At 36.8% G+C, this 13,687-nt stretch overlaps 1 protein-coding gene across 1 annotated transcript in view; it reads right to left on the bottom strand.

Moving 5' to 3' along the window:
* Positions 1 to 13,687, bottom strand: part of KCNQ1 (potassium voltage-gated channel subfamily Q member 1) — a 328,824-nt gene that overhangs the window by 223,601 nt on the left and 91,536 nt on the right. The window contains exons 8-11 of the mRNA XM_036384322.1: positions 13,089 to 13,184; positions 10,737 to 10,859; positions 9,581 to 9,722; positions 2,839 to 2,959 (exon numbers count right to left, since the gene is read on the bottom strand). Coding sequence (XP_036240215.1) covers positions 2,839 to 2,959; positions 9,581 to 9,722; positions 10,737 to 10,859; positions 13,089 to 13,184 — 482 coding nt within the window. The remainder of the gene's footprint in view (positions 1 to 2,838; positions 2,960 to 9,580; positions 9,723 to 10,736; positions 10,860 to 13,088; positions 13,185 to 13,687) is intronic.

The raw sequence follows: 13,687 nt of genomic DNA on the forward strand, positions 1-13,687 counted from the left end.
AAACCAGTGAGAAGTCCAGAGAAGAGGGCTGGTATTGCTGCTGTCCCCTTTTCTATTTCACTTTTACAACACAACAGACCACAGCAAGGATTAAACTGAAGGACCAAGTTCTGTCAGAAACATCACACTGTGTACTGCATTTTTTAAATTGTTACAGGTCATTTTATAGGTTGTCCTGTTTGAACATCAGGCCTCAACATCCTTTAATTATTGTTTCCTCAAAAGGGTACTGATAGTGGTTAACTGATAGAGTAGTCTTTCTTAATGAAAGATTTCCCATTAGCACTTCCACAGAAGTAGGGCTACATTAAATACAATATTTACTTCAAAACAGGTTTAAAATAGAGTTAGACATACGTCTTGCCAAAAAATAAAACCCACACCTGCATTTTTATTATTGGACACAGAACCAGTCCTATTAAACTCAGTGAGAATAGGCACCTACATTTACCAAAAGAGAACAATTTTTGCATAAACAAGCAGGGCTCTGAAATTTAATTTAAAGGGAAGCCTTAAGCCCTTTACCACAAGGGTTGAAATTTGGCATTTACTTTCCCAGACTAGCAAAGGAAAGGAACTCGGCCTCGTTGGTTTCTAAACCACAAGGATGCCAAGTGTTTACTTTTCAGTACCACAGCACGTGCCCCACTCTTCTGACATATCTGTGCTACCTGTCAAAAGGAAATATTTTTCATACTGTTGGCTAAAAGCTTTCTAGTTACACGTCTCAAATTAACTATGTAAAATTTACTCATGTATTCATGACTTTCAAAAGTTAATGTCTTTTCTGAAGTCACCTTTCTGTGATTAATGGATAAGTTAATGCACATGTTGCAATTGGTCAGGAAATAGTTCCATGACTCCCAAATCCAAGCATCCTCAGGTCAAGTATTTTACATTATGCTCCCAATTCTGAAAATGTCTTTGTGTTTCTGTTTCTCTGATAGAGTATGTACTGCTTTTAAGACCTGAAACTAGATATACTCACACTTAATTTGACCAGTCTATACTGTGGCTAGTGCCATAATTTTGTTGAGTACTTGGGTTTGCATTAAAAAACATAGGATTTTCACTAACTTTTTGACTAACCCTCCTATCTGGTGCTGATATGACACTGTTTAAGGCCTTTTAATTAACTGTGCACAAAGTACATGCACTTTCAAGCAAACAAGTCTCAAGATCTACGTTTGGGCACCCATGTTTCAAAGAGACACATTTAAATTAATTTTTTATTGATTTAAATTAATATGTTATCCAGTTTTACCTTTCATCCAATTCATTCCATTTTGAATCGTAACCAAAAGTCTTAAATGAACCAATGAATCCTATTTTCTTCCACCCTAGCAGAGGCTCAATTCAAATGTGTGGGGGACAGATTTTGTACTGTCCCATCATTCATGCCTTAGAGCAATCCAGGGAAATTTCAACAAAGGTTACAATCAAAAATTAAGGGAGTAAAAGAGAACTATATAAGTTACTAAAAGTTGAGAGTGTTCATTTGGTGAGGTTCTTCATCTGAAACACACCTATTTGGCTACTACCCAAATTGGACTTAAAGATGATAGAGTGCTTTGTGAAATGTATCAATAAGAAATAGCTATATAATTCCCAGACTCAGAAAGGATATTGGAAACTCCTAGCACACAAATTTATTTAAAAAAAAAAAAAAAGGACTGGTTTTGTTGCTCCATTGTTCTTGTCTAATGCTTGAGTAAATTTATTACTTCCTCCTCCTGCTTGTACTAAGAAATCTTCCAGAATACAAATCTCTTAAATCCCCTGCCTACAAACAGATGCACACTTGGGTGAATCAGATGAAAATGCCAATACCTTTGCTTAGGGACAGGGAAGACTCCACCCAAACATTTTCATTTTCTTTAATAAATGCCTTTCCAAAATGGCTCTAAAAATAAAAAGTATTTTTGTAATATTTAGAATTCTGCTAACTATAGTGTATAGGAAGAAGGCCTGGAAGTTGGCAGCAGTCATTTCTGCATGTTTTGTACCTCAGAAATACAAGTATGCCAAGAATTTTCATTTGTGGTTTCACTGCAGAAACCCTCAGATTTCTAGAGTGGAAAAAACTGTTTCATTCCTCTGCTATAGGATATACTGCCATACATCTTCTATGGCAAACAATTAACATTTTTCAGGATTTTCAATTACACAATGTCAGAAGATTTCGTTTCAAAGGCATTTAGAGAAAAATCTGCTGCAACTCTCTTTTTTTTTTTTTTTAAGAATAATCTGAGAACCTGAGATACCATTTTACCATAAAAGACAAGTGGAAAATCTTCCAGAAGGGAAAATACCAACCCCCTCCCCTCACGCACACAGCCTTATAGGCTTATTTCAGATTTTTTTTTTATATATACAACAAAGCAATAATAATGATCAAACAGGGCTTTTCTTCAAATGTAGAACATAATTCGACCATTGGAGAAAGTGCTGCTGAAATGGAGAGACTTGTATTTCATATAAGTAGTATTTAAAATTTGCACTTCAGAACTATTCCACTGGAAAATGTTGGAGGGAGTAAGATAAACTTCACTAGGCAAGTACTCCCACACATTGCCTCCACACAAAAATCTTGAGGCTATCAGCCACCAGCTGCCCAGAGACATTAGCTACAAACTAAAGCCTTGTGTCACAGCCAAGTGAACTTGTCTTTAGGTCAGCACGAAGATTTACTGGCACTCAGAACAGGATACACCAACGTCAAGGCGAAAAGGGTTTGACGCAAACATCTGAGATATTTGAGCCCTATCAGCCCCTCCCCACCTGAATTGCCTTCTCTTGTCAAGTCAACCAATGCCCAGTTCAACAGGCTGGACTTACTGTGAGATGTGAGTTATTGGGGTCAGCAGGGTCTCACCCTCCAGGTCAAGCTCATCGGCAAAGCTGCTGGTCCTGATGAAGGGTCCTGTGCTCACATCTAGAAATGCTGGGCTCTTTTTGACTGTGGGAAAAACATGCAGATAACAGTTCAAGCAACAGCATTTGTCTGCAGCTCACCTGCACCTCTGAAATACTGTACATTTTAAAAGAATATTGAATACAAAAGTTGCTACCAAAATTGCACGTACCACAGAGTTCCGAAAAAAGCAAAATTTTAACTCTTCCTCGGCCCAAAGTATTTGAACTTCTGGTGAAGATTAAAACTAGTATTTTATTCTTTTTTTGTGCTCATACTCCTGATATACTAGAATATTCAGTATCTATATGACAGAGGGCTTCATGCATTATTAAGAGACAATTTGCTGATTCCCTCTCACACTACAGCATGAGGCTAACTCAGCTTTGGGCTCAGAATCAGGACAGGTGGCAAGATCTCCAGCTCACTCCAGAAAAAGTTCTTACTGAGAAGGTTGATTCACAAAACTTCAGATATTGAAAGTTTTACTGGCCAATTTAATTGCAGATCATCATTTTCACGGATCCGAGAAATCAGGGAGAGTGTCACAGTTTTAATTTCTAAACTCAGGCTCTGAAATTCTATTAGATACCAACACTAAGAACACCAAGTGCTTTTTCCAACATGGCCCTAAAATTTGGTAGAGAAGCTACAACATTTGCATATAAATAAAGCTACTGGTGTCATTTACATGACTGTAAATGAATTTACAGAAAATAAAACTTGATAACATTCCATATAAATCATAGGTAATTGTGACAAGTCCACAGAAACCTTTATCAGTCCAACTAGTTGGAATATTCAATAAAACAACTATCATGTCGTAATTTATGAAAACCCTACTTATGTTTATGAAATATTAAATAAAATATTTTATAATATAACAGTAAATAATGCACTGCCAAAAAGCCACACAAAACCTACAGGAATACAACAGAAATAGATAACTTAAACATAGCTGATATTTCCTGAGAATAGAAGTGGGAATATCAGGAAACAATTCTTTTCTTTTAATGCAACCATTTTACTCAGGTAATTGGGTATTTTCATATAGCAGAAATGGATTTGAATTTTAAAAACCAGAAGAGAAAGTATTATTTCATCTTTAAGCACATGGCTGTCCAAACTACAAAAGGAAAGCCTCTGTACTCCAGAAATTGTAATAGGAAAGGATGACCTCTGAAATCACAGTTTTAAATAAATAAATAAGACAACTGCTAGGAGATACATTTATTACAAGCAAGAGCCACTTGTGGCACTTAAAAATTAAGATTTTGTAGCAAGTTTTACAAAGCACTAATTTCTATTTTTGCTTTTAACATCATACTAATATTATGGTATCATACTATTTAATCACTTTGCTATAGCCATCATTCAAAAACATGTCTGTGAAACCAGCAAAATAATTCTAGATAGAGATGTGCAATGAATGTCTTTCAAACAGACTTCTTCGGGCTTTCACCAAATTAATTTTCACTGTCCTCATTTCTACATGACATAAATGAAACTTTCCCAATTTGTAGCACATAAGGACTCACAAATGTTTTTGTTTTCTGGATGGCAAGTGATAAAAACTGCTGAACCTAAAGCCATGCAAAGGGTTTGCTGCTCACGAGACTGTGCTCATGAGAGACACAGCACGCTCCACACACAAGGGAACTGCAGAAACAGCAATTCTTGGGTCAGTCACAGCTATTGCTTTCCAGTTTCGTGGGAAGGGAAAGAACTGGCACAATGAGAAAAGAACCAGAAGTATGGGGATTTTTGAAGGAATTTTGAATGAGTTAGAGATGGGATTTCTGAGTTTTTAAATGATGTGGCTTCTTTTTCTTATTTTCTACATAGGTAGGAAGGGTGAGTTTGGCTCACATCTTTACTGTATGGTTCAGAAGCTTACAAGATTCCTAGTGATAAGACTTTTTAAGGATTTCTTGACTAATAAAACACTGCTAATAAGGATATTTGTGGTTTTGACTAAATTCTTAAATATTTAATCTTATGGACTTATGTTACAGTCTAAGTTTTTTTAGTTAATCATGTTATGATACATGACCTACAGCACTGCATTCTAAACTCCTTGTTTACTTTTGTAAACAAATTTTTGTAACTACTTTTATTTTTTCTATATCCTAAATTCCAAAACTCTAAACCTTCTTCTTCTTAACTTAACGTGTTTCTGCTTTAAACTATTAATTCACATTCTCGCTTCTAGTACCTAAGTTTGACAGCCTTTTCCAATGTCTCAAATCAAATCCTCTGTTTAATCCTAAGCTTTGAAAATTCCCTGCATTTCAAATTCCAACACAAAAGTCAAGACTGGGCTTCAGCCTATTTGAAAGAATTCTTGTGTGAGCACATAGCAAGCAGGTGCCGATTAGTATGAGGCCAACATGGTATCTTCTTCCCTCTGTTTTAAAAATTTCTGAGATGATCATAACTAAAAAAAGAGCATGGCCTTAATGACAGTTTCTCTGCTTCAAAGTGCCTTGTAACAGGGCTCAAGCAGAACACCAGGGAGCACACTTTTTTACTTATAAAAATAAATTCATAGTCATTAGACTTTGGACAAGTCTTTCTTAGAAGGCAGTGTTAAAAATATGCTTTAAAAAGACACAATTTCTACACATGAAGGCTAAAGAGAAAAAAAAAAAAGATGAAGCTTTAGACACTAGTTTTCAATGGATAATAATGGGTGAATTTAAACATTTTCAATTTACAACCCGAACAACCTCCAGACTAAAATTCTACTGAAACATCTCTTTTTAGAAACCAGCTCTGTAATTTTTTGTGCCACAGAAGACAGCTCCAGACTGAGCATTGCAAAGATTTAGTAATTAATAAAGGTGATGAAACATGATGGAACAATGAAATATTATGAGCATTACCTGGAGAGGAAGGAGCGCTGGAAGACTGCTGGTCTGTGGAAAAGGATGGCCAGGAGCGCTGACAATCTGAGTCAGAGTGAAGATGCACATGAGACAGAGATAGAAGAGGTGAAAAGAAAAAAAAATAAAAGAAAAAAAAAATAGACGCTCCAGACAGACAGCTGAGGAGATGCAGACATACCTAAAATTTAGTATGTTCTACCTGACACAAAATTTAAAATACTGTAGCAAATAGCGTATGAAACTGTACAAGAGAGCATTACACATTGGCAGAATGTTCAGTGGTCACTGTGGAGGGGTCATGGCTTTTCCAAGCCCATTTTTCATGGCAGTCTCAACTGCTGCAAGATATTCCTCCCTACAGGCCAATCTCTGTTTGCCCCTTTCCTCCAGACTTCAGGGTTTCACATTTTTTTCCCTTTCCTAAGTGTCGAAGCTCCCAGGGGTCAGACCCCTCTCACTCTGGTTCACACTGTTCACAGAGCAGCTCTCTCCTGGTGAGGTTTCAATGCTGCCAAGTGGATGGGGCAGTTTGGACATCCACATCTGAAGCTTCCAAGCACATCCCATACAAAGTTTTTGAAGCTGCCCACTTCAACCATGTAAACCAAGTGCCTGCCTCAAGCTGAATTTCTTGGGGAAATGTTTCAGGCAAGGAAGAGGAGCCAGTGATTAGAAAGAGTCTCAGTAAAACACACAGTCTTTACATTGTGTTTAGTTCTTTTGAATAGCATTATGCTATTAATAACTATTTCATTAAGAAGTGCCTGTGAATTCACACACTTGGACAGGCTGATACTTCTCAGTAATGGTGCCCTACATTTATGCAATGAGGAAAAACTCTTAAAATAAAAAATGCATTGGAGTAAAAAAAAAAATCAGAAAAAAAGCCTCATTTTGCAAGTGTCCTCTCAGTGCTACACACATGTCCTGGTTCCAGCCAGGACAGGGTTAATTTTTGCAGTAGCCGGAATGGGCCACAGATCCTTTGGTTTTTGCTGTACTGATGATGCCAAGAGAAAAAAAAAAGGAGGAGAAAAAGCTGGAAATCGATTGTTGCACAAAGATACTGGCAGGGAAGCCAGATGAGGGATCCAGGAGTGTGAAGACTAAAGTAGAAGTGTGCAGCCCAAAAATTTACTGAATGTGAGAAAGCAGCATATGGATATGTTGCTAGAGGCTTTCTGAAGGCCAAATTAAGCTGAATGAGTATCCTTTATCCTTGTACTTTCTAGTTTCTTCCTTCTAAACTTTTGACTTGGCAGCTCCAGTTTTCTGTGCAGATAATCTTTTTCACAGAAAGTAAAATAACACTCTCTCCTCTTTGAGCTGCTGTGAGAACAGTGTTAGACATCCTCTCAGCTCCACTGAGCTCTGCTTGCCTGGTTGGGACACAGAAACTGAACCGTGATGGCTGGTAAAGCTCCTCTGATATTTCCCCAAGATGAAGGAATTTCTTGTTCACTTAAAACAGGTGATTTGTTTGGTGGCTCTTGCTGCCCTCCTCATCTTGTTCCACCATGTCTATCCCCATCAAAGACGCACCTCACAGAATGGTGGAAACTGGGAAAATCAAGGATTGATTGGGGGAATCCAGGAGATTCAGTTTGGTTTTGCTGTTTTAACACCTTAATTGCACCTGTGTCCCATGCGGGTTCAGGGGTGAAACTGAACTTTGCCATTTCAGTCAATTTAATTCAAGCCTGAGCATCCTTACACTCAATCACTGGAAGGAAGCCTCTGCTGTCTGCAGTGGATTCAGAGCAGACAACTTACAGGTGGCTCATAGCACTCTCACTAAATCACAGAGGTCTTTTGCCCAGACCTAGCCCTAATCCTGCTGTCTTTGGGGAGCACTCAATTGCTAAGGAAGTGCCTAAGCAAGCACATTAGAAACATCACAAGACTACATGGCTGCTTAAGTGATCACAGAATCCAGACAAACAGTAAAATAAATTATTTAATTTATGGGTCCCCATCTGTTCACAAATATCAACAGCATATTTTTACAGGAACAGATGCGTGTACTTCAGAATGCACAACACTGGGGGGTCAAATCTGAAAGTTTTCTCCCATCCTAATTCAGTTTTTAAAAATTAATTTGCATCATACACTTAGATAACTACTGGATGAATTATATCTTATTACTAGAAAACTATATTTTTCTATTGGCAATATATACATGAGCAATTTTTCTCAAATATAAGAAACCATTAGAGGTCCTGTACTTATACAAATGAGTGCTCACTTTTCTCTTTGTAATGAGACTGGGTGCAGTTGTGATTGCAAGTGTGAGAATGCACATTTTCTGTCTGTCTAGATCTCCTTGGCTGCAAAAGATTTCTTATAAATTATATGGCACTAGACACACATGAAAAGCACTGCAAACATTACACTGTCATGCCATAAACAGAATTATTTTCCTCAACTTACCAGGCAATTTTAACATTCCTGTTTGTCCTGTATACTTGTAACAGTTTATAGAGGAGAACACAGATAAAAAAGAAAAAAGATAAGTGTCAGAAGAAATAAGAGAAAATCCTATCACTGAAAGCTATAGAGCTGACTTTTGAAATAGCAATAGTAGGCTGCCATCAAATTGCATTGTCCTTAATCAGCTCAGAAATTTAGTGGTAAAAGGTGGGACTTTACAACTCTAAGCAAGGTTCTGTAATTTGATTGTTTTGAAGAAAGGTGTCTGTACTCAAATTTTGAGACAATACTTACAGTACTTGTCCACCTTTTAGCAGCTATGTAATTTCTACCACCAGATGCAACTTGCAACCATTCCTTAGCAGAGGCCAAGAAAGAGTGGAAAAGCATGGATGATGCAGAACAACACAACACAAGCACACCAAAATAGCACAAGGAAGGCAAGATTTCTGGTTGAGCTAAAATATGCCCAGTGCCAGCCCACGCTACTGTCTTATTTTAAAGCCATTACATTTATTCATGTCAGCCAAATTTTTGAGGAGAAAAAACATAGGTACTTAAAGTATCTATAATCAATAAAACACACCTTAAAAATTAAACCATGCTGTTGTTGCCAAAATTTGAGCAATACATTAAAAACGTCCAATAAAAGTACATTTGTAAAAATGCCACATTGTAAATTCAGAGTTACTCTGGAAGTTCAGTACAGCAAAAGCAAATATAAACAAGCTATTAATCATAAGGTGATTAGCAATGTCCTGTCTTCTTTTTCCTCGTAGCATACCATTTTATACATTTACAGTGACATTTAATACAGATGTATCCACATTTATATTAAGTACTTCTGCTTTCAAAACTTGATTCACAGCCTACTGCACAGAGCAGATGGCATGAGCACATGATGATTTCATGTAGCAGACTATGTTTGGTGCAGCCAAGGCACACCAATCCTTTTTGGTTCAGGTACAAGCACAATAGTGACACATCCTGGGTAAACTTCACATGGAAAAGCTGACAGCTAATCCCTGTAATTTCAATCAGTTGCAGAATTGGGAAATGTATGCACCAGCCTAAGAGTCTGCCCGCTAGAAGAGCCTAAGCAGCTCTTCCAGCAGGCAGAAATGAGAAATTATTTTGTTTGTCTGCAGCGGAGCGCGTTCATTAAAGCAACGGTTAAATCTCACCCAAACAAGCCAGCAACCAAAGGCAAAAAAGCAAAGTATTCTTGCTTTAGAGTGACAAGAGCTTGTTCTTTCCTTCTTTACTACAGATACTAAAAAGGACCTGTATGCAAATCTAATCATGGAACTCATCACAGTTACTGGCATTTTATAATGGAGCTTCTTACCAGAATTTTCAAATGGTTCAAAACTGAAATCAGTTTTCCTGTCCTCAGCCACATGGTCATAAGTGATGTGTGGTATAGCCAACATCCTGTCTGGAGAAGAAGGTCCATTGTCCTTGTCTAACTTAAATTTCTTCTTTTTAACCTAAAAAAAACCCACATAAATTAAATTACTCAAACCAAGTCACACAGAGTTGTCTCTTCAGTGACGCCTTCAATAATAACACAGTCCCCATTGAGCTATAACTAATTAAAAGAGTGCCTGAATTACATTTTCATGATCCTACACTGTGTTTCTCATTACGTTGCCCCCTCATCCCGCCAAAACTGGCTAATCACTAGATTTCTGCACATTGTTATTTCCAAATCCCTTGCCTGCAGTTAAAAAAGAAAATCTGCTAGTTATGCAGCTGCTTATATAAATCAAACTATTCTAGAATATCTTTATCATTTTATGGATGCAATAAATCACACCTTCAGCACAAAGCCAATGGATATATTGCTGCTGAACTCAGATGAACCTTGGAGATACAAGAGAAAATTTTTGCACAACATCCTCTCCACTTAGCTTGAGACTGCTGTGCAATACTCTTACAATGCAGAGGATGGTGTACTACATAATCTAAAGAGTCTGACAAAGGGGTTTCGTTGCTGTATTTAAAACAAAATAATTCTTAACTTATGGAATTTGTTGTTATAACAATATTACTCTATGAAGGTACAAGAAGTCTTTACCATAAAAGCTTAGAAAATCACAAAATCAATAGGTGAGAGAAACAGAAGCTTTTTTGGGCTTTGTTTGTTTGAATCAATTAAAAGTTACAATTTTGGAAATATGATGAAAGTGATTTTCTTTTTATTTTTTACCTTTCCTTATAGTTTTTCAAACAACAGTGGTAGTAACTAGCTAACATGCCTGAGTTAAGTCATTATTACTCTTTTCCAAATCCATTAAAAAATCAAGTTGAGGGAAATTCAGCAAATCAGCTTCTAATTTATAATGTTTGTATACTCAGTCAAAACTGAAATGTAAATCAAAATTTGAAACCAAGTAATAATCTGTAAAACAAGCAGAACAAATAATCTCTAAAGAGTAAAAAAACTCAATCTGATTTAAAATCTTCTGATTACTATAATGTGAAACATTAGTTATTGATACCATCACCGATTTCTTTGGTTTTGGACTGGGTGAGAGCAAATGATAATTCCTGGCAGGTTTTCGTATGTAAATTTTCCATGTAGAAGAGTCTGGGTTTTCTGCAGCATAGCATCTCCATGCAGTCTGGAACAAATGTTTTAAGCAACAGAATAATTAATCAATCAGATCAGTGGCTCACTGTACAACACAGTAACTTCCAAGTAGCATGTCAGTCATTCTTTATTTAATGATATTCTTGAATTTGCCCTCTGGAAACAAACCCAGCATGGTTTAGAACTCTTATTTAGTAAATAGAAACCACATAGTTAGAACTGGGAAACCACACAGAGAGATGAGTCCTTTCAAGTGCAACTTTTATTCTCAGTAGCAACAAACAAATAATGAGAGAGAGAGCTCTAGACCGGACTCAAAAAAGGGTCTAAATTTTATGTTCTGCCCCAGTTTCCTACCTGACTTTAGGCATTTTGCCTATTGTATCCTATGTTACAGGCTCCTACTCAGAAAAAAGACAGAAATTGTTCTTTCATGCCTCACAAAGACATGGCCAGAAAAAAAAAAAGGAATTGTGATGTGGTCAGTAGAGCTATATTCATATGAAGAAATGCAACTGTGGGCACAACAGAATAGTACCAGTGGTTAACCAAGAGCCAAAACCCAAACCCAGACCTCCCTCTTGCCAACCACCAATGATTAAAGTCCCATGTTCTAAGGCAAAAGGGAGAAAAAGCAGGGCTGGGAAACAAGACCAACAAGAAAACACTACTGCATTCTCTCTTAACTGTGTAAATACCAGAATTGATTAATAATGAGTCTCCAAACTAAAAAGGCAGATCCTCACTTACTACATGAAGAAAGGACACACTTATACACAAACAATCTAAAGGAAGGAAGGCCAGAAAACCCTACATGAAAGAAACAAAGCAAGGCAGAATGAGAGAGCTAAAGAAACAGCAGTTGGAACGTAAAGCACTTATATCACCATATAAATCCCTCCATGATTAACAGAAGAGTGGAAGAAACAAATGACCTCTAGAAGAAACCAAGAAGGAATACAAGGAAAGAAAATTAGTAATCAGGGCTGTTCTCTTGTCTTGTACCTGTTTTGTAAACATCTTGGTTTAAGAACCATCTTTTTGTAAGTCATTTCTAGAGCACTTACTGAATTGGGCATTCAGAAGTCTGAGACTACTAGTAAATCATAATTAGAACTACTAAGAACAGATACTCTGAAACTCATTGTCTATCCTTTACTCCTCCTTAACATTCTAATGGAGCCAATTCTGGACATGCAGTCTCAGGTTTCCCAATAATTTGGTGTTCATTTCCCAAAAGAATCAGTGGGAACATTAAAAAAATCCATTCTTTACAAAACCATACCATACGAGTCTCAAGATTTTTAGCTAATCTCTCGCTATAACCAGGGCCTTTTTCACATTAACTCTGGGACTGTTTGAAAAAGCATAAACATTACAGTTAGCTACTGTTTCCATAAAGATCCTGACCTGGAAACCCACATTCACTCATGAAGCTAGAGAAATAAGTCATATGAGAATGAAAAAATGATATGGTGTATATCTAGTTTCCTTTCAAATTTGATCTCTGTGCTTCTAAAGCTATGTGCAGGTACTGAGTAGAGGGAAGAAAAGCTGGAAAAACCTAGAATGAAACCATGTTAATACTTCTCCAGGGTGCAATGCTGGCTCCAAAGTAAAGGATAAAATCACTTCTACCATGCTGATACTGAACTGCAATTGCATTTATAACAGGGGGATCAATATTTTCCTGCCTGTCAGTTATTCTATATGAAAAGACTGATTTTAAAGAATCCCAGTGGTTTCCAGCCACCTATTCTAGAGCTGAAAAGTCCAAAAAACATTTTCCTATTTAAGATTCTGACATATTTCTCCTAAATTTGAATATTTTAAGAATTTATCTGTACCAACTGAAGCATATTTGACATTTGTCTTTACAAGCAGCAATGTATTTTTTAAAAGCACAATTCTACATGAAACTTCCTCTTTGTTTTTTCACTACTATAAGCATAACATTTCACAACACCTTCCCTAGGTAAATTGTTTAATAACTACAAGATAATTTTCAGTTTTGATTTTAACCAGCTGAACTAAACAGTTTACACTAATTTGGGAATGCACTTTTCTGCTCATTAGTCTACATTAAAGACTGGATTTCCAAAACTTGCATCTGGTAACTTCTGTACAGTTTTTAATGGGAATCAGGGAGGGAAAAATTGCCAACAGCTTGGGGGGGGGGGGGGGGGGGGGGGAAACCACAACAAAAAACCTACTGTAAATGGAAAGAAATGACAGAATGCAATATGCAAGAACTCAGTACCTGTATGAGTGAGGCAGCAGCTGGAATCTGACGGTTGAAATGCTTCTGTCTTTGTTTCTGTTGCACCTTTAGGGCAAAGCCTGAACCAAGAATTCCCTGTGGAAAGCAAAAAAAACCCTTTTTTGCTTTTTCTTTTTTTATTTTTTTGTAAGAGTGGAGGGAAAGAGCCCTACATAAAATTGCCAAATTATGTTGTGTTAATAAACTTTTATTCAGCATCATAAAACTTAACTAATTATTTTGAGGAAATGACTTAATACAGTGAAATTTTTAGCCTCAGTTATTACTTGCTGAGGCCAACTGTGAATGCTATCATTCCCTGATGCAAAGCCTGCTGGACTCAAACCCAAAAAAGGAAACAGAAATGACATTTCATACCCTCTAAAAGTCTCACAAAGTCTTGTGTAGGGGAATGACAGAATAGGGGGAAAAAAAAATCTAACGGATTGGCTTAACTACATTTTCATAAGAAATAAAGCTTTAGCAGGGCATGATGTAAGCCACTAGATCTTTTAACTATGGTATGGTAATTTCTATGTCCATATATTAATCCCTGGTGGGAATGAGGAAAGAGGAAGAAGAAAAGAAAAAGTCATATT

Source organism: Molothrus ater, chromosome 6 (genome assembly GCF_012460135.2).
Source record: "Molothrus ater isolate BHLD 08-10-18 breed brown headed cowbird chromosome 6, BPBGC_Mater_1.1, whole genome shotgun sequence".
Classification (NCBI taxonomy): domain Eukaryota; kingdom Metazoa; phylum Chordata; class Aves; order Passeriformes; family Icteridae; genus Molothrus; species Molothrus ater.